Source organism: Macaca nemestrina, chromosome 6 (genome assembly GCF_043159975.1).
Source record: "Macaca nemestrina isolate mMacNem1 chromosome 6, mMacNem.hap1, whole genome shotgun sequence".
In the NCBI taxonomy this organism is placed as follows: domain Eukaryota; kingdom Metazoa; phylum Chordata; class Mammalia; order Primates; family Cercopithecidae; genus Macaca; species Macaca nemestrina.
In genome coordinates, this window is record NC_092130.1 from 176,151,201 (window position 1) to 176,174,848 (window position 23,648).

Below are 23,648 nucleotides of genomic sequence, written 5' to 3' on the forward strand. Positions count from 1 at the left end.
ATAGGAGTAGGAAGTGAGAAACAGGGATAGGAATGAAACAGGGACTGGACGAGTTTAGATGGGTGGGCCAAGGAAGTCCTTAACAGACCTCCTATCTGTTCCTTGTGCACTTTCTGTCTGTCCCAGTGGGCTTCCTCTATAGCACCAGTGTACTTCTTTCTTAAAAGGTAACATTTAAGGGGGAAAAAAAGGTCACATGCATGTTAAGCAGATACAATCAGACTGCTCTCATTAAACCTCAGGCAAAGCAAGATCCTGCCTTCAAGGGCTTGGTTTCGTTTGGACTCTTTTACTCTCTTTGTACTGGACTTTTGCTTGAGCAAGCACTCTCTTTAAAAGGAGATTTCAGACATCCTGTCATTCAGACAGTCCCAGGCCTGTATCATCCCCGAGAGTCTGGCCACAGGGTTCATCTTCTGTTACACCCAGGGAATCAACTTTCAGGTCTGAGCATTACTAAGAAGTCATCTCTTAACTCCAAACTCTCCTTTTAAACTCTGCTTTGTGAGGCTGAGGCTGGGACTCTACAAATCCCATTTCTGCTCTGCCACCTGATCCCTATTTCATGATGAAGAAGTAATATCATCAAGTGATTCTTGGTGAAAACATTGCTGGACAGAGAATCTGAAGACACACCATAGACGTGTCTGACTCCACACAACTTTGTAATATTGACCAACTGACTCTAGTCCGCTTGGATCTCAGTTTCATCACTTCAAAAATGAGAGAAGTGGAACAAAACCATAGATTTTATAGCTAAAATTCTCTAGTCATCTAGTTTTTGTTTACAACTAACAGTAAATTAATAGAAAAATCTGTCATCACTTCAAAGATGAAAGATTACCTTATAAAATATTATTTGATCTAATGAAATATATTAATTTCTGTTAATTTCAAAATTGCACTATTATATTTGTTCTTACATAATCAGCAGAAAAGTAAGAAGAAATTATCTACATTTTCAATTAGTTCTTCACAACCACCTTAAATTTCCTAGTCACCACTGGCTTTGGCCATTCTTTATCCAAAAACCTAGCATTTACTACATCTGTCTCACATGCCTCCCAAGACTGACATTTTTATCTGCTTATGCCATCAGCAGTCTTCTCAGATAGTGACACCTTTCTTTCAAAACTTATAGTATCTCTTCTAATCATTCCCCACGTGGGTTCTTCCTTTCTATCCCTATTTTATTACCCTGGCTCAAGAACATTTTTAAAAGTCAGTTGAAAATCTGGCAGCATTTCAGACAGTTGCCTAAGATTTATTGAGTGTTTTAGAAAAATCTCTCAGTGACTAGCACTTCCAGGGAATCCCTGGAGTTTGTGGGTAGAAATAAAATCCAGTACAATTCAAACCAGGGCCCTGAGTAAGTTTCAAATCAAGTGAGAGTATAGACAGAACTGAGAATTACAAGATTTACAATTTTTCCAACATTTTTTAAAACAATAATTAGACTTTAGGAAAAATGATACCTATCCTATACATTAATGCCTTGACAAACATCATGTTTTATGCAAGAGGAATTAAATTTCATGCAGATTTTATGCCAATGGCAGTCGACAGATTATATTAATTTTTTTCTAATCCAAGTACAGAGCTTTCAGAAAATCCTAAGAAAAATCTGTTCCCATCATATGCAACAGAAAACATTTTTAAACAAACCTCACTTAAAAATATTGACTAATGGAGTTTCTAAAAATAGTTTTGTTTAAAACCCTAGTGATTGAACCATTTGTTAATAAAGTATACACTTCAAAAGAAAATTTACAGCGTTTGACATTAGTCATAGCAAGAAATCAGATGAAGTGGATTATAAAATTAATTTTACTTTTATTAATACCCAAAAATGGAGGTTGAGAAGGTACAGAATTTCTGTTTGTAAATTGGAAATACAATCACTCATTACAAGAAAAAAATGAACTTAGGTTAATGTTTAACAAGAACTTTGGGATACAAAGATGAATAATAAAGGACTCTTGAAGAGTTCATAGTCTGGTATTAAAAAAACTGTAAATAAATAATTATGGAATAAAGTACACATATGTGCTTTAATATTTACACACTGCAAATTTAACATTACACACTGCAAATGTGGTCACTAAGCTCAAACAGCATTAGATGCTGAGGAAGATGGCACTGAAGTCGAAACCAATGAGAAAGTCATTACCCCTTAGAGAAAGTTCAGGTGATACAATGCAAATTCATGTGCATGAGCTCACAAGTCCCTGTAAGGCAGCAACAGCTTCATGATTAAGGGAAGTGAAATAGTACTGTGGTTTCAAGTGCTAGTTCTGGACTCCCACGTTTTGAAGAATTAGCTTTGGGATCATCTGTAAGGTGGGGATAATAAAGTGGTCTTGTATTATAATCTGTAAAATATGTTAATAATAGTGTCTATTGATGACATACTTCCAGAATGGCAATTTGAGAAGCATGGTGGGATTTCACCCCAGTGAAAGAACTACTTACTTGCCGAAAATTACACACATGCATGCACACATATGCATCAACCATTTAAAGTCCTTGGAAATTATCTTAAGGGTATAAAATATGGAGAAACAATTATTGAAAAACATTTCAATAAACCTTGAACAGAACAGTGAAATTTGGTAGCATTTGAGCCATGGTCTGCTCAAGTCTTTAGCTTGGCCCCAGCTCAATGCGACAGAAGTTCTTCTCCAGACATATGTAGCCAAGAAGACAAAGAATCCCTATTTCCTTACCCCCAACAATGTCTATTCTGGGACTTCATTTGCACCACAGGGGAGGCAAGCCACTTGCATCTGAAATTCCTTCAGTTCCATATTGCAGAAGCTCTACTCCAGGCAGGCATGGCCATGAGAACTTGATTCTCTTCTGCCAAGCAGCCCCTACACATAGAATGGGCACTACTCTCCAGGCCTGTCAGGCCAACAGCGATGAAACCCTGAACACATCCACTGCATCTCAATTGCAGGTTAAAGTTTCAAGACAGGAAGCAAAACCAGGGAAGACAAGGGGTTACCATCCCAACAGGTGTACTCATAGAGTATGGGTGTCACAGTGGGAGAAGCAACCCACTCTACCACTCGCATTTGCAATTCAGTGTCTTGGAGGTTTGCCCAGGGGAAGAGACAGGCTGCATGAATAAGGAGCTTGCCTCCAGTTTCTGAAATTATTTGGAACAGAATGTAGGAACTTCTTGCCTAAGGGCATTTTCAAAAATAATAAAGATTTTGGTTGTGAGTAATTAACAAGAACCATTTATGACAGCAAGGATGACCCTGGAAGACAATGTACTAAGTGAAATAAGCCAGAGACAGAAAGACAAATACTGTATGGTCTCACTTATACGTGGAATCTAAAAAAGAAATTGAATACGTAGAAGTAATGAGTAGAGTATTGATTAGAACAGTCCTTCCCAGTGGCAGAAAGGAGGAAGAAATGGGGAGAAGTAGGTCAAAGAATACAAACTTACAGTTACATAGGATGAGTAAGTCTAAAGACCTAACACACAGCATGATGATTATACTTAATAATACTGTATTGTATACTGAAAATTTGATCAAAGAGTAGATTTTAGGTGCTCTTAACTAACACACACACACACACACACACACACACACAAAGGGAACTATGGAAAATAATGGATACATTTGCTTGGCTCTAGTAATGATCTCATTGTGTGTGGTGTGTGTGTGTGTGTGTGTGTGTGTATAAACATCATGTTTTCACCTTAAATATATATGATAAAAATACATTAAAAATAAAAATGGGCCAGGCACAGTGGCTCACACCTGTGGTTCCAGCACTTTGGGAGGCTGAGGCGGGTGGATCACAAGGTCAGGAGTTCAAGACCAGCCTAGCCAACATGGTCAAACCCCGTTTCTACTAAAGATGCAAAAAATTAGCTGGGCATGGTGGCACACACCTGTAATCCCAGCTACTCAGGAGGCTGAGGCAGGAGAATCACCTGAACCCAAGAGGCAGAGGTTTCAGTGAGCTGAGATCGTGCCGTTGCACTCCAGCCTGGGCAACAGGGCAAGACTCCATCTCAAAAAAATAAAATAAAATAAATAAAAATGAAAAAACAAATAAAGGAAGCCATGATGGCAATGTCATACAGAGAATTTGAATGAAGATACATTTTTAAAATAAATAAAAAATTTTGAAATTAAAAAGTACAATACACAAAATGTAGAATTCATGATGGGGCTTAATAATATATTTGAACTGCCAGGATAAAATCAATGAATTTGAAGATAAACAAGGAATATATAAAAAAATGAATGAAGGAAAAATGAATGGAGCCTCAGGGAAATGTGGGACATCATTAAACATATCAACATATGCATAATGGATACCAAAGTATACATGCTAACATATGTGTAATGCAATATGCATAATAAACCACAGCGAAATAAACAGTTGACTTTTCACCAGAAACAATGAAAGTCAGAAAGCAGTAGGATGACATATTGAAAGTGCTGAAAGTAAAACAACAAAAAACCATCAACCAATGCAGAACAATTCTACAGATGACTATGACCAACCGAGTCCTCCCCATTTTCTTCCTTGCCATTCTCAATAATGACTGCAAAATGTGCTGGAAATGCAACATCATGAGATAGGAGGAAAGGGCAGAAACAACCTGGACTCGGTTGCAGTCCCTGCCTTGTAGTATGATGTGATGACTGAAATGTAGAACTTGTTGTGATGATTGAACTGCAGAACTTGTCCAGCACATCATGTGCCCAGGTATAAAATCCAGGGTGGGCTGCTTTCCTGGGTGCCTCAGCCATGTTGCATGCACAGACAAGACTTCATCCACTCAGACAGCTGTATTGAGCCTTGTGTAGCAGTCTGTGATTATTCCTAGACTTCTGCTGTCCCTTGTTGCCCTACCTATCTCTAAGTAAGAAACCCACTTCATGTAACTTGTGTGTGGGGGTTGCTGTCTCACCAAACTCAGACAAGCTGCTAATCTCTGCACAATGAACCCTCTTCCAAAGCCAATAATCTCTACCCAGTAAATCAGAACCACAATGGATATTCCTTCATACTCACTGGGATGGCTATTTAAAAACAGAGAACAATAACAAGGTTTGGTAAGAATGTAGAGAAACAGGAACCTTCAGACATTACTGGGACAATATAAAATGGTTCAACTAATATGAAAAACAGTTTGAAAATTCCTCAAAATGTTAAGTGTAGAGTTTCCATATGCCCCAGAAATTACACTCCTAGGTATTTACCCAAGAGAAAACACATATTCATACAAAATCCTGTACACAAATGTTCATAGCAGCATTATTCACAGTAGCCAAAAAAAGTAAAACAATAATGTCCATCAACTGATAAATAGATAAATAAAATATGTGGTATACTTAGCAACAAAAAAGGATAAAGTACTGATATGTGCTGCAACATGGATGAATCTTGAACACATTACGCTAAGTGAAAGGAGTCAGTCACAAAGGTCACACAGTGTATGCTTCTATTTATAATCAACGGCCGGGTTAGGCAAACCTATACTGTCTAGGATGGGAACGGGGAGATTAGGGGAAGGAGAACTGACCATAAGAGGTTTATTTTTGAGGTGATGCAAATGTCTCTGAATAGACACTAGTGATATTTGCACATTTCTGTGAATATATTAAAAACTACTGAATTATACAATTTAAAGGATGAAACTCTATTAAACGAATAGAGCTAATTAACTCTTTAAGGAGTGAGTTACATCTGAATAAAGCTGTTTTTAAAATAGTACCTATTTCTTCGACTTATCTCCAAGCTAAGTGAGATAACCATTGTAAAGCTATTAGCAAAGTATAACATTCAATAAGTTATTACTGTTCTTTGTGCTATTGCCATGGTCATCATTGTCTCTTACTTATAACTAGCCCTCTAAGTCTATCCATTATTTAACCAAGTACTAGAAAGTACCTACTAAGTGACACACATTTATGTGCTTGTGGTTGGTGACCACAAACAGATCTGTAACAACAATTTGGTAGAGACATAAATACAACAGGGATCCTTTTTCCAAAAATTACCCTTATTTAACTAAATAAGAAATATTTTAAGTCAAGATACTTGGTGGCAATACCAGGGTAAGTTCTAGAAATAATTTTAGGGTTTACAGATCTCATTGAATAGATTATACTTGGGTTTAATATGCAAATATTAAGGTCTTAACGTTTATAGGTGGTGTTAACAGGATGTGAGCTTGGCAGATGCCAGCAGTCTTCTCCAGGACTGCTTGTTATTCCTTCATTTATGGGCATCACATTCTAACTTTACTATGGACTTGGTTTCTGGATCGTTTCCAAAATCCTATCCTGACACTCTCCACCTACCAGCAAGGCACGCAGAGGCATCCTCCTCTGGGTTCTTCTGGCTCCCATGTCTGTCCCTGTTTCCTCCCCCGTAGGGGACTTGCCTGTGTCCTGCCTCTCTCGTTAGACAATAAACTCCTGAGGCCCAGGTCTGCTGGGCTGCAGCCATACGCAATTCTCAAGGTCATTCTGTACTCAAATTGTCATTGTGAACATGAGATTTAGGGTGCTATGTTTGTTTAGTTTTTCCTTTCTTCTTTGTGAATATTTATTTACTATAGATAGGATAACACCTCAATGATTCACTTTCATGCTATTCCTCAAACCGATCATTAGTGGACAACAGCAAAATCCTTCCAAATGCAGAGTCTGAGAATCAGGGTGAAAAACTATATATCAGTTTGGAAATTGCATTGTCTTACAACGGTAAACCATTTTCTCTAATTAAATGACACAAGATATTATGTGAGAATTAAGCAATATATTTTTAAACCCGAAAGTAATGTTCTTATCCTACAAATTAAATAGATAGAACGGAATATAGAGCATTTCCTGCTAGAAGAGATCTTTTCAAAGTGATGGCCTCTGGGCTCTGCAAAGATACCTAAATAAGAACAGGGCTCTTTCCAATGCCTTTGATTTATCCTGTCTTATGACGAAAATCCTCAACCTCACACTCTTAAGTCTGGTTGAGGTCACATTTGTAGTGACCATCTATGGACAAAATATCAGTAAAGCTGGACTACAGGTATTTGGAAGATTAATGGAGAAGACATATAAATTTCTCTTCCAGCAGCTATAGTATCAGATACCACTGTTTATTATCCAGAGAAGCATTTTTTTCTGTTATTTATAATTTCTTTATCTTTCATTATCATTATACACTTACTTTACTGTTAACTTTTCCTGTTAACTCTGATCAAGCTCAAAAAGCGCCAGAAATCTCAAGCTATTGCAAAGCACCTCGATTTAGGGAACAGACTCCAGGGCACAGCTCAGCCACCCTGGCTCAGGGAGACCCAGGGGCCTCAGGAAGCTTGCATCCCTGCTGGGTTAGCAAGAAGTACCTCACCAATTTCCACAACCAAATCCAAAATTACCCAAGGGTAAAGGGCACGGCACACCTCGTTGCCACACAGATGGCTTCCATTTCTGGCTTAAGCCCTTGTGAAAGAAAACCAAGGAAGATGTATCTTCATTTTGTGCATTTCATGAAGAGTTCTAGTCCATTAAGGAAGACTTATTTTTCTTGGGAGAGTGTGAAAGAAATCAGCCCCATTGTCTTCATGCTTAACAAGAGCGCCAAATAACCACCACCCTATCCCTAGCAACTCAACCCAAAAGTTTCTTATGAGTGAAATAGCAATGAGATCAACTCATATCAAATTTCCCTAAAAAGCAGAATGTTAACATTTAAAAAAATTTTTTTACAGGTTTAGCATTTACATATATTTAGTATTTTAAGGAATTGGTTATGAATTCAGCATCCAAAATTCACACACACAAAATCTTTATGAGATGTGGGGTCTGAATTCCCTCTCCTCAAAGAGGGAAGGAAATTTAAGCACACTGAAAGCTTTTTCTAGAAAAGCAATAAATGTCCCAGACCTGTTAGCCAAACCTTTAACATCCTCAAGACCTTGAACCTTGAACACATTTTCACTCTGCTGTCTAAGTCACACTTCGCTCCTCTGCACCTGAGCAATTCATTTGTTGCCAAGAATCTAAGAATCTCCTAAGATTTTTCTCCCTAAATATACGAAAATATTTTAAGAAAAGTAAAAAGCAAGCCAGTGATATTTTGACCTGGGTAGGCCTGAGGGATGCAGGTAGATTCTTAGCTCAGCCAGATGCCCCCCTCTCTAGGGTCCCTGTAAATCGCAGCACCAGAAGCATCGAAGTGATGTGCCATTCCAAACCCGATATGCAGGACACGGGGAATGCACCCTGGATTCATCAGTCCAGGAAGACCAACAACGCCCTGCCATGGATGAATGCCCTAATGTGTAAGCAGATTATCATCATCAGAATGATAGATGTACAGTATTCAAAGTCTTTCAAATATCTGATCAAATAATCCTCACGGCCAATCTCTTGAATACTGTTGTTCTATTCCAAATGAAGACATTTCTCCGGTTTCTGTCAGTTAGAAGCTGTAAGTTGGAGTAAAAACATCCCCTAAGAAGCTAAAGAATTCAGATTTGGCCAGAGGTTCTTATACACAATTTTCAAACTGAAGTGCTCTTCCACAATAATTCTAGAACAGCAGCAGCAGGGTGGGTGTGCGCACTGTTTCCAAATAGGCCAGAGGAGGCACACAATGTTTTTTGGAAAGTTTTACTTGGCAATATTCCTCCTGCTTAATCTGTGCTGCAGTACAAGAAGAACATCTATGTGAACTCGAGGGAAAGTCCTGGTTACACTCTCCTTTCCACCATCACCAACCTCGCCTCCCTAGCTGGGACTCGCGCTGTACTCACCAAGCCTTGGCAGGTTGAAAGGGCCACTGACGAGTTTCTGTGGGATCGCAAAGAGCCTTGATAGAAACAGAAGTCCTCTGGCAGTAAAGTCTGCACAGACTTAGTGCCTGTCTTTCCCAACGTCTGCACAATAAAGCCGGGAGCCACCAGGCTGCTGGAAGTCCTCAAATCCATGTGGAAGTCATGCCTGGAGCCTTTCAGCCGAAGGTGAAGAGACTCAACCCCTGACATGGTCACCGCTCTTCGCCGCCGTTGATGGTGCATGATTTCGTGGGACACGTAATCGCCCCTGTGGTCAACCTCGTAGGCAGAGACCAGGTCATATTCTGGAATCAAAAGAGTGAGGAGAGGCTGAGTCATTTCAGGATTCCGAGAAGAATCAGGAAGTCTTAAGATATAATATTATTTTACCACATGATCTTTCCACCCAGTCAAAAATGACGAAGAAAAATGCAACACCTACCCATACTGAATTCAAAGTGTGGAATACGGAACATCACAGTTTCAAGAAAAAAATGGTAAAAAAGTCCCCATAATGTGCTATTCCCAAGCCAGGAAATCCTACAACACTTAAAATGGAAAATAAATTATTGATCAAATAAAACCAAAACCGAACTTTTAGGATTGCATTTCATAAATTGTACTAATAACTATCAAATACAATCATTTTATAGTTTTCAAACATACCTTCAGTCACGTTATTTCTGTTTCTCACTGAGCTGATAAGAAATTTTACCTTGAAAACATCCAGAATTTTTCAAAAAGCAGTTAAAAATAAAAATATGATAGGCACACTTTTCTGCTAATTGTCTAAAATGTTTATTCATGATATCATGGAACACAGAAGAGAAAAGGCAGGATGCACACACGGTCCAGGTCTGCCAAATGTTGACATTTGGAAATGGTCACGTGTGCGTTTGTTCCTGATAAAAACTGTTGGTGACCCTGCCATTGGCCTGGGTTCTTGGGACTCGATCAGGTTTCACATCGAGCCCTTCTGAAGACATGCACCACGTTCACCTTCCCACTGAAAGGTAGCGTATGCTGGTCTCAATCATATTCAAGGATGTTATTTCTTTTTAAAAAGTAAAGAAAACCCCAAGGAGCTATCAAATTTCAGGGGACCCATGTAGGTCTGCAGGGCTGTAGTCAGAGGCGATCTTTCCAGGAATGAATTCGGTGTTCACTGGGTCACCACCTTCTCAGCAGAAAACAGAGGGACACCCTGAAGCTCCACCAGCATCCTGGGCAGTGGTCCTGGGCTGCTTTTCTGTAAATATCGTAGTTGTCTTCTCCAAGGAGGTTTCTCTCCTTCTCGAAAATGGTCATTGAGTTTTCGTAGTTACAAGTAGGATTTGTTCTCTCATTACCACCATAACAATATCATCTCTGCTCTCCACAGTTCAGGGGGAGGGTGTTTCTGTCCTAGACAGGCCAGAACTTGGATGGGAGAAGAAGGAGTAATGCCTGCCCCGGCCAGATGTTGCTGCGTGCCACCTTCTCAACTTAGACCTGGGCTTTTAGGTTATGTGAAGGTAACTTTATTAAAATACTTTTTTGTTAATGATTTGTTAGCTTGTTTTACACCTATTAAATACTTATGCATTGGTATGTGTGCCTCCAACTGTAAGCGAGCACTGGGCCTCCACATGTTAGGAGAGGGCCTGCGCCCTGGCCTGCATTTTTCTAATCACGAGAAAATAACAGCTCAGCATGATGCCAACCCTTTCTCCAAATTTATGCTGAGATGTCTTTGAAAAGGGTCAGAGTCAGGCACCAGAGCTGATCTCTCTCTAGCGTAATGATGAGGAGGTCAGTCCTCAGAGACTCAAAAGTGCAGCTTCCTCTTACTAGTTTAAGACCCTGGTTCTCATGTTCTGTTTCTTCCCCTTTATCACCAACATGTGCGGTTAGGAGACTCTTCTGTCAGGTGCTTCATAATCAGGGCCCTTCTATGCTTTGGCCTGAGTTGGACAGGTTTTTTGGAATAATAGGATAATATAAAATAGCATCCTGCACAAGGGGCATTTGGTTAGAAGTGAACAGTACTTGGTTAATCATATTTTTCTGGAAAAAGAAAGTTTTCCTTACAACTGAAACTCTTTCAGTGCAGATACTTGTCCACCCAATTCTGTCCCATCCTGGCAGGAAATTGGGTGGTTACAGAGAAAGAGAGACTGGTAGCAGCTAGTGAGAAGTCTGAAAGGCCGGTGTTGGGCTTGAGAGAAGTGAAGGAGGCCAGGATGGATGGCAAGTGTGCACACAGCTACGGACAGGTACTTTGATGGTAGCTGGCTGAGGGGCACAGCATGTTCTGGCAGACAACTTGACAACTAACCATTGAGATTTATAGCAAAGTCAGTAACTTGTGGTCTCATAGGTAAAATACACTGGAATTATTTAAAATTTAATTAGGAAAATGAGAAAGTCAAAAAATCTGGTGACATTGTATCCAATGATAGAAAAGGGAGAGCACAGCAGGAAGCGGCATGTCTGGCACAGGTATGTAGATTCCAGTCTGGATTTGAGCCACTCACAAACACAAAAGTGAAACGTGCACACCTGTTTGCTTTGCATTTCCCCAGGCCACTCTCCCAGCAGTGAGACTTCTGCCTCTCTTATGCCTGGGTCTCTGGACAGAGGGGAAAGGCCAGTGTGATGCAGGGATGTTAACAGCTGTCATCTGCCGTCCCAGCCACTCAGGGGCATGCTCCTCTCCTCCCACCAGCTCCTACCACTGTAGCTGAAGCAGGGGAAGGATGACAGAAGGCAGGATGGCTTGTTCCAGACAGTGGCAGGTCAGCACATTTTATTGTGTATAAAAAGGTGATTACTCTTTAAAAAATCAAATTATTCTCAGATGAAATAAGCCATATTCTTACGACCTTTATTTTGGAGAGAGACAATACTTGTCCTTTATTGGGGGCTCATATAATATTTACCATGCAAAATAACTACTGATAAGCCACTTTTACATAAACACAATGCTGTGCTAATAAGCATTCAACAACCTGCTGTCTGGAGAAGAATGACCTGGATTTTGGCATTTGCCAATTTCCCTGGTGTAAATCTTCCCTCCCATGGCTGATTTCAATGACTGCTGTGCCATCACTGAATATGCAGTGTGCAGAGATACGCAGCAGCCCCCACTGTGTAGGATTTCTGCCATACAGATGCAAAAGAGGCCAGTGGTCTCAAGAGCCTAGATTATTATCAAATATAGTGAAATAATTATGAAATGATGAGCTTTGAGCATTGCAATGTTTTTAATATAATTAATTTCACTGTAAATTTATGTATTTTATTTATTTTCACAGGGATTGGTGTCTTTATTAATACAGTATTTTTTCCATAGATGGGAAAGACATATTTGAAAGACTTCAAACACAATAATCTTGCAAGAAGAAAAGTTTGTCCTATCTAAAAACTCATATATACAAGTGGTAGGTTCATAACCTCAACGTTCAGGCAAACTGAACTCCAAGAAGTCCTGCAAGGCTCCCGTGAGGTCCCGACTGTCTTGGGAGAGCTCAATTCCAAAAGGCTGTGGGAGACGGCCAGAGCTCCACACCTCACCCACCTGACAGGAGCATCTCCCATAGGCTCCACCCTTCCCGCTCTTTCCACAGTGGGCTGCTTAGATGGCACCTGACTGCAACTTGCTCCAGACTCAAAGACTGAGCCTGTAACTGTCCAAGAGCAAAGGAATGTTCACGAACACCCTAAGAGGATAGCAGGGAAGGAGAATCCAGAAAACAGAGAGAAGGGTGGGGCAGGTGGCAGGAGATATATTGCCTTTTAAATAGAAATCAATCGCATTAACAAAAAATCAGTCCACCACCAGCCACCTCTTTCAAACACTGCTGATGTCAGGAAAGAAAAACGACACTACCTTCCTAAAGTCTGCTTTGGCAATGAGTTGCAAAAGCCTTCGACCTAGGAAATCACCCTGAGGAAATAATCTCAGATGAATTTTAAAAGGTTTATGTAAATATTTTCATGGAAGCATTATTTGTAATGAGGCAAAATTTTAAACAAGAATAAACAACAGATAATTGGTAACTACATTACAGTAAAGTCATAGAAAGGAATACCTTAAAACTCGTAAAAAAAAGATACTCTAAAAGAATAAAATCTAAAAGATTATTTCACCACATGAGGCAAAGTTCATAATATAATGAGCTTTCAAAGTACGTGGTAAGCTCTGAAGCCAAAGTGACCTTTTAAAAGAAAAAAACAATGTAGCCTGTAAGGAACACAGGGTGATAAGTAAATTCTTGCAGATCATCTGGACAAAATGCAGAAGATAAATAATAAAGGTAGAGGGTGGTAGGAAGAGAAACTAGCACAATTCTATTTTATATTCTCTGCACTGTTATTATGTTCACTAGTGATCATGTGACCACTGATTTTTTTTATTATACTTTAAGTTCTGGGACACATGTGCAGAACGTGCAGATTTGTTACATACGTATACATGTACCATGGTGGTTTGCTGCACCCATCAACCCGTCATCTACATTAGGTATTTCTCCTAATGCAATCCCTCCCCTTGCCCCTCACCCCCCAACAGGCCCCAGTGGGTGATGTTCCTTTCCCTGTGGCTATATGTTCTCAGTGTTCAACTCCCACTTAGTGAGAACATGTGGTGTTTGGTTTTTTGTTCCTGTGTTAGTTTGCTGAGAATGATGGTTTCCAGCTTCATCCATGTCCCTGCAAAGGACAAGAACTCATTCTTTTTTTATGGCTACATGGAATTCCATGGTGTATATGTGCCACATTTTCTTTATTCAGTCTATCATTGATGGGTATTTGGGTTGGTTCCAAGTCTTTGCTCTTGTGAACAGTGCTGCAATAAACATACGTGTGAATGTGTCTTTACAGTAGAATGATTTATAATTCTCTGGGTATATACCCAGTAATGGGATTGTTGGGTCAAATGGTAATTCTCATTCTAGTTCCTTGAGGAATCACCACACTGTCTTCTACAATGGTTGAATTAATTTACACTCCCACCAACTGTGTAAAAGTGTTCCTATTTCTCCACATCCTCTCCAGCATCTGTTGTTTCCTGACTTTTTAAAGATGGCCATTCTAAATGGTGTGAGATGGTATCTCATTGTTATTTTGATTTGCATTTCTCTAATGACCCGTGATGATGAGCTTTTTTTCTTATGTTTGTTGGCTGCATAAATGTCTTCTTTTGAAAATTATCTGTTTATATATTTCACCCATTTTTTAATGGGGTTGTTTGTGTTTTTCTTCTAAATTTGTTTAAGTTTCTTGTAGATTCTGGATATTAGCCCATTGTCAGATGGATAGATTACAAACATTTTCTCTTGTTCTGTAGGTTGCCTGTTCAATCTGATCACAGTTTCTTTTGCTGTGCAGAAGCTCTCTAGTTTAATTAGATCTTATTTGTCAGTTGTGGCTTTTGTTGCAATTGCTCTTGGTTTTAGGTCTTACATTTAAATCTTTAATCTATCTTGAGTTAGTTTCTGTATAAGATGTAAGGAAGGGTCCAGTTTCGGTTTTCTTCATATGGCTAGCCAGTTTTCGCAGCACCATTTATTAAATAGGGAATCCTTTCCCCGTTGCCTGTTTTGTCAGATGTGTCAAAGATCAGGTGGTTGTAGATGCGTGGTGTTATTTCTGAGGTCTCTGTTCTGTTCTATTGATCTATATATCTGTTTTGGTACCAGTACCATGCCGTTTTGGTTACTGTAGCCTTGTAGCATAGTTTGAAGTCAGGTAGTGTGACACATCCAGCTTTGTTCTCTTTGCTATTTTGTAATTGCTTCAGCCACCAAGAACAATCTGCAATAATAGTTTGAGTCATGTGCCTCTTTAAACAAAATGTATGGCTACAATTAGTTATTTCAGAACCAACTTGTCTAATGGATACCTAGACAGGCGACAGTAAGCTGACCCCAGCAGTCACCAAGGATCTTCTAGCTCTTCTGCTCCAGGTCAGAGGGAAACAGGCAACACTGTTGAGCAGGATCTTTTCTCTGGTGGCATAGAAGCTTGTTGTGGATGTCCAGACTCACACGTTAGCCTTTCATAATTAAGGAGCTAAAGTGCATAGACGGTAGGGGAGGAGGGTGTGCTGTGTCCACTGGGCTAGAACGTCACTAAGAAGGGTTCGGTTCTTTCCCTTCAGGTTCTCACCAAGCCAGGTAAGTCGTTGTCATGGAGATGTGACAATAGCCGAGGTGCCAGGTGTTCAGAGCAGCACGCTGACACACCACTCCCAGAGAGGATGCTGAAGCGGATTGAATCGCTTCAAGGGAAAAGCACAATTAGGCAGGAAGCCCTGGCTTTTATTCTTCTTTCTTCTGTGTCTATAATGTGCTTTATCTTAAATAAAACTTCATAAATGCCATAAACTAAAGTATTGTGGAAATCTCCTGAGTCCCTCCGGAATTTTCATGATTTTAGGGAACTAGAATTTTTTTTTTTTTTTTTTTTTTTACAAAAATCTTACTTTAAAAGGTGAATTAGAATTAACTTTTAAAATTGTAAGAATTAACTTTTAAAATTGTAAGAATTAACTTTTAGTATTGTAAGCAAAACGCTAAAAGGGACAAGGACAACCAAAAGAAGATAGTCTGTAAATGGACAGATAATTAACTTTCTCTTGTAAATTCACCATGACAATTTTTTTAACATTTTATATCATTTGCACCTAGCGCCCCCTGGTGGTTCTCAAAAAAGTCCTATGGTGAGCGTCAATCTGATATTGGTCACCTTATGTACTATTTGTATAATCATTCGGTAGGGAAGAATTTGAAAAGTTAATGCATATACTAAATTCTTGCCTTTATGTTATTTTATCAAATTGAAGTAACCATACTGAGAAATTCTGAATTATTAACTCTTTAATTTTCTAGATCTGGGAATATACTGAGAATCAAATCTAGTTCTTCCTATAAAAGTCAATTAACATTAATATTTGATATGGCAATTTATTGTTGGTAACAATGCCAAATAATATTTATTAACTGTCATTAGATGGGTTCAGGTTAAAAAAACCACCTAGCAACCAGTGTGACACACCTGCTTTCTCATCTACCTGATGCAGTATGAAGACACGGAGATCCCTTCCCATAAGACAGCACATCTGCAAATGTCACTTGTAAGTGGCAGAAGTAAAAGCATGCATTGAAAAAGAATAAGACTTGTCCCCATGTCACACTGTGGCCCAGGACGTGAACGTTGCTGATGGTGTCACAATAAGCCGATAAGCCATTTCGGGCACTATTATGTTTGAAGTACGCCCTGATTGTTGGAGCATTAAATTTAGTACTGAGATGCTAAGCACTTGTTTTACCTCCTTCACTGAGAATAAGCGACCATAGAGAAATACTTTAATTTATAAAGGAGGAGAAAGAGGGGTTGGGGAGGGGAAGGAGGATCCGAGGATGTAGGAGGGGATGGAAAAGGGAGTAATTTGCTCTTTATGACGGCTTTGAAGCATACAGATAGCTTTAGATTCTTCCTAAGCAATTTAGAATAAAATAAAATGAACTTCCTCACCTTTTCCCTAATGTTATACCAATCACTCTGGCAAACCGTTTTGCCAGGGAATGAAATACAAATATTGGTGGAAGTCCACTCATCGGTGCTCGCTCATACAGTTAAAAAAAAAAAAAAAGTGCACAATAGCATCTTAAAAGTAGGGGTCCACAGAGTCATGAACATTCACAGCACCTAATAAACCAGCGGCACGGGGATTACGAGCTGCTAAATGGCAAGGATTAGAAGCCCCTCACTGACTTACCACCCTTTTCCATCCAGCCTGGCCGCTCCGCGGGTGGAGGAGGACGCGGGACGCTGGAGCTCCCAGGCGCTGCCGCTGCGGGTCCCATGGCGCACGCAGGTGCCTGCGGAAAACAGCGGCGACACCGCAGTAAGACGGCGGGGGCCGCGGGAGAGGAGCCGCGGGGGACTCGCCTCCAGCTGTCAGGACCCGCGGTTTCCGCGCGCTGCCGGGAGCGCCCGGGACTCACCTGTTCCGCCACCTGCGCCAGCAGCAGCCACAGCGCCGCGCAGCCCCGCCATCCGCGCGCGCGGGGCTTCATCCAGGAGCGCTCCGAGGGGCTAGGGGCCACCGGAGGTCCCCGGCCGGCAGCGTGCGAGCGGGCAGGGAGCACCCGACCCAGGCAGAGCGCGGGAGGATTCCCCACAGCGACTCCGCCGCCGCGCCGGGGTTATTACTGGGACTCCGCGCGGCGCGGGGGGCGGAGTGGCAGCCGCGGCGGCGGGGGCGGCGGGAGCCGTGGGAGAGCGGGGGGCGGGCAGGGGAGAGAGGAGGGGAGGAGGCGAGGGCAGAGGGGGTCAGAGGACCGATGAGGGGAGAGGGCAGGGACAAAGAGCGGAGGGGAGGAGGCGAGGGCAGCGGGGCGCGGAGGCGGAGGCGAGCGGGGAGCAGAGGGAAGGCGGGAGACTGCGGGCAGCGCCAGGGGAGAAGGACGTGGGAGGATGGAGCTGCTCACGGCCCGCAGTCCGTGCCTCGCTGCCAGCGTGGGGACCACGCGGTTGGAGAGGTTGCTGGGCACCGGCGCCGGCGATGCTCAGCATGGACCTCCGGCCCGTGCGCTCTCCTGCCCTGCCTTGGTGCTGGGGACTCGGCGGGACTCCAGCTGCTGCAGTCGCTCCGCGGGCTCCCACCCCGGGGGCCACACCAGCGCTGCCAGAGGCCGCGACACCTGTAGCCCGCGGAGTGCGGCTGGGCCGCGCCTCTGTACCCGGGCACTGCTGTGGGGACACTGGGTGCGGAAAACCGGGCGCCCGGACATGGGAGAGCCGCGGACCTGCTTCTAAAGGCGTGTGCTTCGCTCTGAAGTTTGCGGCGTGATCGGAGACCTGGAGGCCGAGGAGGAAGCTCTTCCCCCACCCCATCTGCCCCGGGATGTGGCGGCGCTCCTGGCCCCGGGGTCACGGCCGCCCTTGACTGGCCGGGCCGCAGGTGCCGGTGACCGGCTGCTGGGTGCGATCCCTAGGGAGGTCTCAGGGCTGCGGATGGGCCTGGGTCTCGGCCGCCACAGGGGTGGATCGGGCCACTGTGTGCACAGGGTGGCCAAGGAGGCAGCAGGTGTGCAGTCATCGGACTGGCCAGGGTTCTGCGTAGCTGGATGGGGCGTGTGAGCACGCGGGTTTATATGTGCCTGGGTGTGCGCGGATGTACATCCACACCTGAGTGTGTGCGAGTAAATGCTGTGAGCCCGTAGGACTGCGCGTGTGGGAGTGCATGTTTGCACATGTGTGTGCGTGTGGCCCTCCCTGTCCCTGGCTGCTCTCCCACCACTCACCTTCTGTAGGTCCTGGGCCTTCAGCCGTCCTTTGGTTCCAGTGTCCTTCATAGCCAGCTTAGCTTGACATTGCCTCTTTTGCACACTTTGGAGAGGGGAATGAATGAGGGAAATGGTGTCTTGGGCTCTTTCTTTGCCCAGCCTGTCACGAACCTGTGGGTACCCAGGAAGAGCTCTCAGCAGGCGCCCTGAAGCCGCAGACCGCCTGGCTGTGTATGGGCATCCCCATTCCATAGCAACACACACTCCCTCTCTTATTCATTTATTTGAAACCATTCTTCAAAGTGCAAATATTTTTACATAAAGACTGGCATTGGGATGGACCTTAAAACACCCGCCACCCTTCCCCTCTGCCAGTGCCTAACAAATGTCTGCCTCAGCTCACACCTCAGGGAGCTTACACTTACCTGGAAGGGGGATTGGGCAGTGCATGGAAGTCTCCACAATCTCCTACCAGCAGAATTTCCCTTGTCCTGAGTACACTGCATGCTTGATAAATGGGGATCTCTACGTACTTCTAATTGTGTCCAGTGTAACATGAAAGGGAGTGAGATTTTTTCGAGTCTATCACGTGGAGATAACCAGGGGCCCTCTTCTATAAGTTCAAACAAATGGAAAAAAAGAAGAACGGCTGATGTAAAAGGATTCAGTCTTAGGGAGTGCTTAGAAAGAGTAAGACCAGAACAGTGCTTAATGAGTCTCTTTTCATTGTGAAGAAAGAAAAAACATTCTTTAAAATGACTAGTGTTTCCTAGTTCCTCTAGCTGTGCATGGAATTCAGCACTCATCCTGCAGTATGAATGTCTCCAGGTAACACAGAGGGGTGGTCAAGTCCAGGCTATAGAGGCCAGATTGGGAGCTGAGACGAGCAACGCACGAGTGGACCGAGTTTAAGACTGGCCATCGAACATGGTGGCAGTAACTGGCAGCTGCCTGTCAGTCTCAGAGAGGGATGGAGAGGGAGGGGAGGGGCCCGGGCAAACTGGAGCAAACATGTCTGCCTTAAAAGGGACTCTTGGCACTGACTGGCCAGTGCATGGGGTGCTGCCATACAGTGCTGGGGCCCAGACCTGCCTAATTTTTAAAGGTAAAATGGAAATCTCAATATGTATATGGAGTTCCTTCAATTTAAAGGTGTCCCAGCAAAATAACCCTGAGAACAAATATTGGAAGGGTCAAAACAAATCGCCAGCCTCAAAGTCCTTCACTTTGCAACCCTTCAAGAACGTAGCACTCTTAACTTTGAGGTCAAAGTTTAGGAAAGCAATTCTGTCATCATTTGTTTAGATCCAGGGTCAGAAAACTCACTACTGCCCAAGATCAAATCTGGCCAGCTGACTCATTTTGTAAATAAAGTTTTATTTGTTTGCAGAACGTCTGTGAATGCTTTCACGATGGCAGAGTTGAGTCACTGCAACAGAGACTGTGTGCCCTGCAAAGCCTAAACTATTTACCATCTGGCCCTTCACAGAAAAATGTTGCTGTAAATTATTTAGACCATTCACAGTTAGCACTTGTTTCCTTTCAGACAGAGGTTCTCATTACTTAGGAGGTCATTTTGAATATCAAGTCGATGTTCCAATAGAAAATAAAAAATAATTAAAAATAAAAACGAAGTGCTTCGCAAAGGATCGGTGAGAGTATCTCCTAGCGGCTGCCTGCTCTCCCCTGCCCAGTGCCCTTTCAACATGAAAGGAGACAGGGGCCTTTCTCATGTGGAAACAAACGGCATTTTAGATTATAAGGATGAAATTTTGTCATAACCCTTTTCTAAACTGCATAAACTTAACTAAAGCAATGCAAGTGGGCACATTACCTCGTATGTAAAACCACCATCCACACAACTGAAACAGAGAAGCATTGGATGTGTTTAGTCTGTAATTTTGTTCCTTCCTCATCTCACACACAGCTGAAACTAGTCAGGTTTCAAAGAAGTTAGCGTTGTATTGTGCATCAACACTTTTCTTTAGTGGCAAAAGTTACAATGATTGTATGAAAAATTGTTGTAGTTCATATTCTTTTCTGAAAGATTAGAGTCGTTCTTTATTACTTTATACAAATTATAAGGACACAATGTCATTAAAACACCAACACAATAATATCAAATAACTTTCCAGCTTGGAGGCCTATGAGTGGCTCTACTCCTTCTTTGCAGATTGCAACTGAGAAAGCCAAGCCCCAGGAAGGTCAAGCAGGTCTGCTGACCCACCGCAGGGCCAGAGCGCTCAGGCCTCATACACTTACTCCTTCCCAGCCCTGCTCTTGGCCCCTCTGCAATAAGATGATTTATAGACCGGAAGTAGTGAGGCGCTGCACTCTCTCCCGGCGCTGACAGTACCCCGACAATGTGAGAAAGTCACATGGTTAAAACACAAGAAAAGGATATTTTGACAGAAGAAATATGAAATGAATCATATAAAATGTAGACCTCACTATGAAGTTGGACTGAGTATAACTTTAGAAATCAGAGGGTGTTGGAAGACCTGTGCCTGGGGAATGGTTGGCAACACTTGACCCGTCCCCCTGTATTTCCACAAGATCCTGTGGCCAAGTTCTAACTGAACCTGAGCATCTCAGCTCCTCAGTGTTAATAAGATTAGAGTCCTTCCCTCCACACGCCAAACACGTCCTCCAAATGCCTAGGCAGTAACGAGATCGCGTCAGCCCGCGGTTTATACGAAGATTCTGTTCATGACTGCACTCTTGTCCCTGTCGTCCTCCCTTACTTTGAGACTGGACTGTTTTTAGTAAAAAGAAGAAAAGAAAATTGGAAACCAATGATGATCACAATATGGCATTTATAAGCTCCTTTCCTTTTACTATTTAACACAGAAAAATTTAGGTTAAATAGTAATAATGAATCTAATTATACAATAATTTTGTATTTTTTTCTAATAATAAGTTAAATATTTGTTATTATTTTATTATTATTGCTATTGGTATTTCATACCACCTCTTGCCGTGAGGCCCCTCACTCTTCCCCAGTGCTGAAGTTGCACAGAGAAGGTCAGTCACTCAGACACCTCCGGAAATAAGTCTCAGCACTTTTTTGTGAAGACTTCGGGTCCATAATAACACTGGTTTCTGCCAAACATACTTTCTTCTAATGGGTACAAAGGCGGCATAATTGTCAGAGCCTGATGTATCAGTTAGCTATGGATACTTGAACGCTATCGTGTTTTGGCTTAATTTTTAGTTTGACTATGACTGGCAAAGCTTTCTTGGTATTTATTTTCTCCTGGAATGGAGATTGGTTCCACACTAGTTTCCTTGTCCCAGGTTTGGTCCTGGCTTTAAGAGTCAATATTTTATGTGTTTGCTGTTTATATTTGTATTATTTTATTCTTGCACTACTTTAAAGATCTCCCTGAGACTAGGTAATTTCAAAGAAAGGAGGTTTAATGGGCTTACTGTTCTGTAGGTTGTATAGGCTTCTGCTTCCAGGGCGGCCTCAGGAAACTTACAATCATGGCGGAAGGTGAAGAGGAAAGAGGCACGTCTTACATGGAGGGAACAGGAAAAAGACAGAGAGAAGGGGGAGGTGCTACACACTTTCAAACAACCAGATATCGTGAGACCTGTATCACCAGAACAGCAAAGGGAATATCCCCCCCCCACCATGACTCAATCACCTCCCACCAGGCCCCTCCTCCAACACTGGGAATTATGACTCCTCACAAGATCTGGGTGGGGACACACAGCCAAACAATATCACTATTTATATGTTTCTTTAGACATCTTCTATCTGCACCCCAAATTAGAAATATTTCCCAAAATTAATATTCTCAGTTTCTTCTGAATATATTTATTATTTTAATACATTTGCAAAATTATAGATTTAAATTGCTATTTATTTTCTTACAAGGTATGAAGTAGTGATCTAATTTTCAGGGTTTTAAAAGATTAAAAATATTCCATTTTTCTCAATTACTTGTATAATTCACTTCTTACCACCCCATGTATTTAAAAATTTAACTTTGTTTAATAATACATATTTTGAGTATTTTTTGGCTTTCTGCTGTCAGTAAAACACTGTTTTGTTATTAATATATTTCATTTTTATTATGATAGATTTTTGACACTGGCTGACTTATCTTCTCTTATTACTCCTTTTCAACAATTTTCTGTCTATTCTTGTTTGTTTACTCTTTCAACATTATTTTAGGTTTATTTATATCAAGTTTTAAAATCCCATTGGGATTCTGATTGGGGTCACATACATTTAAGAATTAATTTAGATAATACCAAAATCATTAAAATATTCAATATTATGAGACAAGTAATACATTTTTTCATGTATTCCCATTTTAAAAATATTTCTAAATATAAAATGTTTATTTTTGTTCACACAGTTATTTAACATTTCTTATAATGTTTATTCCTAGGATATTCATATTTTTATTGAATTCAATTGGCTCATTGTATCTCATTTTCTAACCAGAATGTTAAAATAATGAAAGGAAGCCCAGCCAGGTGCACTGCATCAGAGCATGGACTCTGAAACCAGATGTCCAGGGTCTAGGGCATAAATCCTGGCTTGTGCACTTAGTCAGTATGGACACATCACTCAGCCTCTCCAAGCCTCAGTGTCCTCATCAATAAAATGGAAACAACGATAATGACAATAATAGCACTTACCTCATAACTGTTACAAGGATTAAATGAGTGAATATTTAAATAATCTTAAAATGGGTTTTTAAGATTTAAAAAACTTATTATTGCTATATATGCAGGGTTTTATTTTAAATGAAATAAATAACTTATAGAAATGGTACAGATGTTTTATTTTCCAGTTTCTTCTGTTTTTACGAGGTCTAATAAACTTCTAATTCACTTGCTTGCTTTTTCCAAAAGGACAAAATTACATTTTCTCAAATAATTGTCTCTCTTTTTTTTTTTTTTTCCTGGTATTTACACCTTAGTTTTTCCCCTACTTTAGCCCATGGACAGGGTTTCCAGAGACAGCAAAATACTGGTGATCAGGAGCACAGCTGTCTTATTCCTAACTGTAGTGGGAATGGCTCTTGCATTCTGTTCCTAAGGATGGTATCAGCCCTTGGTTTCCAGTAGATTTGTTTTAAGATGCTATAAAGAGTTCTTTTCTAGTTTGCTAAGAAGTAGTAGTGGTAAGGAATATTGAATGTTTAACATCATCTCTCTGGATTGGTTTTCTTCTTCAACAAACCCAAATCTCCAACATGATTCTCATTCTGGAGATTAAGAAACTGTGAGAAAGGGGGGATTTTTAAAAACCTTTTAAGTGATTCTAATGTATCCCTCTGGTATGGGTTGGGGGAGTGGATGTGTCTCCTTTTTCAATTTCTAAAAGTTTTAATTCTTCTTTGCCCTATTAATTAATATAATTACCTAACTTAAAAAAATTGAACAATGCTGTTCATGAATTTATCCTGCTTTGTTTTGGTATGTTTAAATTATATTGATTAATATATAAAATTTAAATTTAAAGTATATTGATTAATTCAAATTTAGAATATTTTGTTGAGTATATTTATATAAATAATAAGAAGAGATAT

The 23,648-nt window shown here is 41.3% G+C and overlaps 1 protein-coding gene across 2 annotated transcripts in view; it reads right to left on the bottom strand.

Annotated features, from left to right (window-relative positions):
- LOC105489455 (ADAM metallopeptidase with thrombospondin type 1 motif 16) overlaps positions 1 to 17,022 on the bottom strand; it is a 181,162-nt gene extending 164,140 nt beyond the window's left edge. The window contains exons 1-3 of one of the 2 annotated variants that reach the window (XM_011754286.3): positions 16,813 to 17,022; positions 16,584 to 16,686; positions 8,801 to 9,126 (exon numbers count right to left, since the gene is read on the bottom strand). In XM_011754286.3, the coding sequence (XP_011752588.2) occupies positions 8,801 to 9,126; positions 16,584 to 16,686; positions 16,813 to 16,884 (501 nt within the window). In that variant the 5' untranslated portion in view covers positions 16,885 to 17,022. The remainder of the gene's footprint in view (positions 1 to 8,800; positions 9,127 to 16,583; positions 16,687 to 16,812) is intronic. The other variant, XM_011754287.3, reaches the window with a different exon arrangement.
- Positions 17,023 to 23,648: the final 6,626 nt, after the last annotated feature.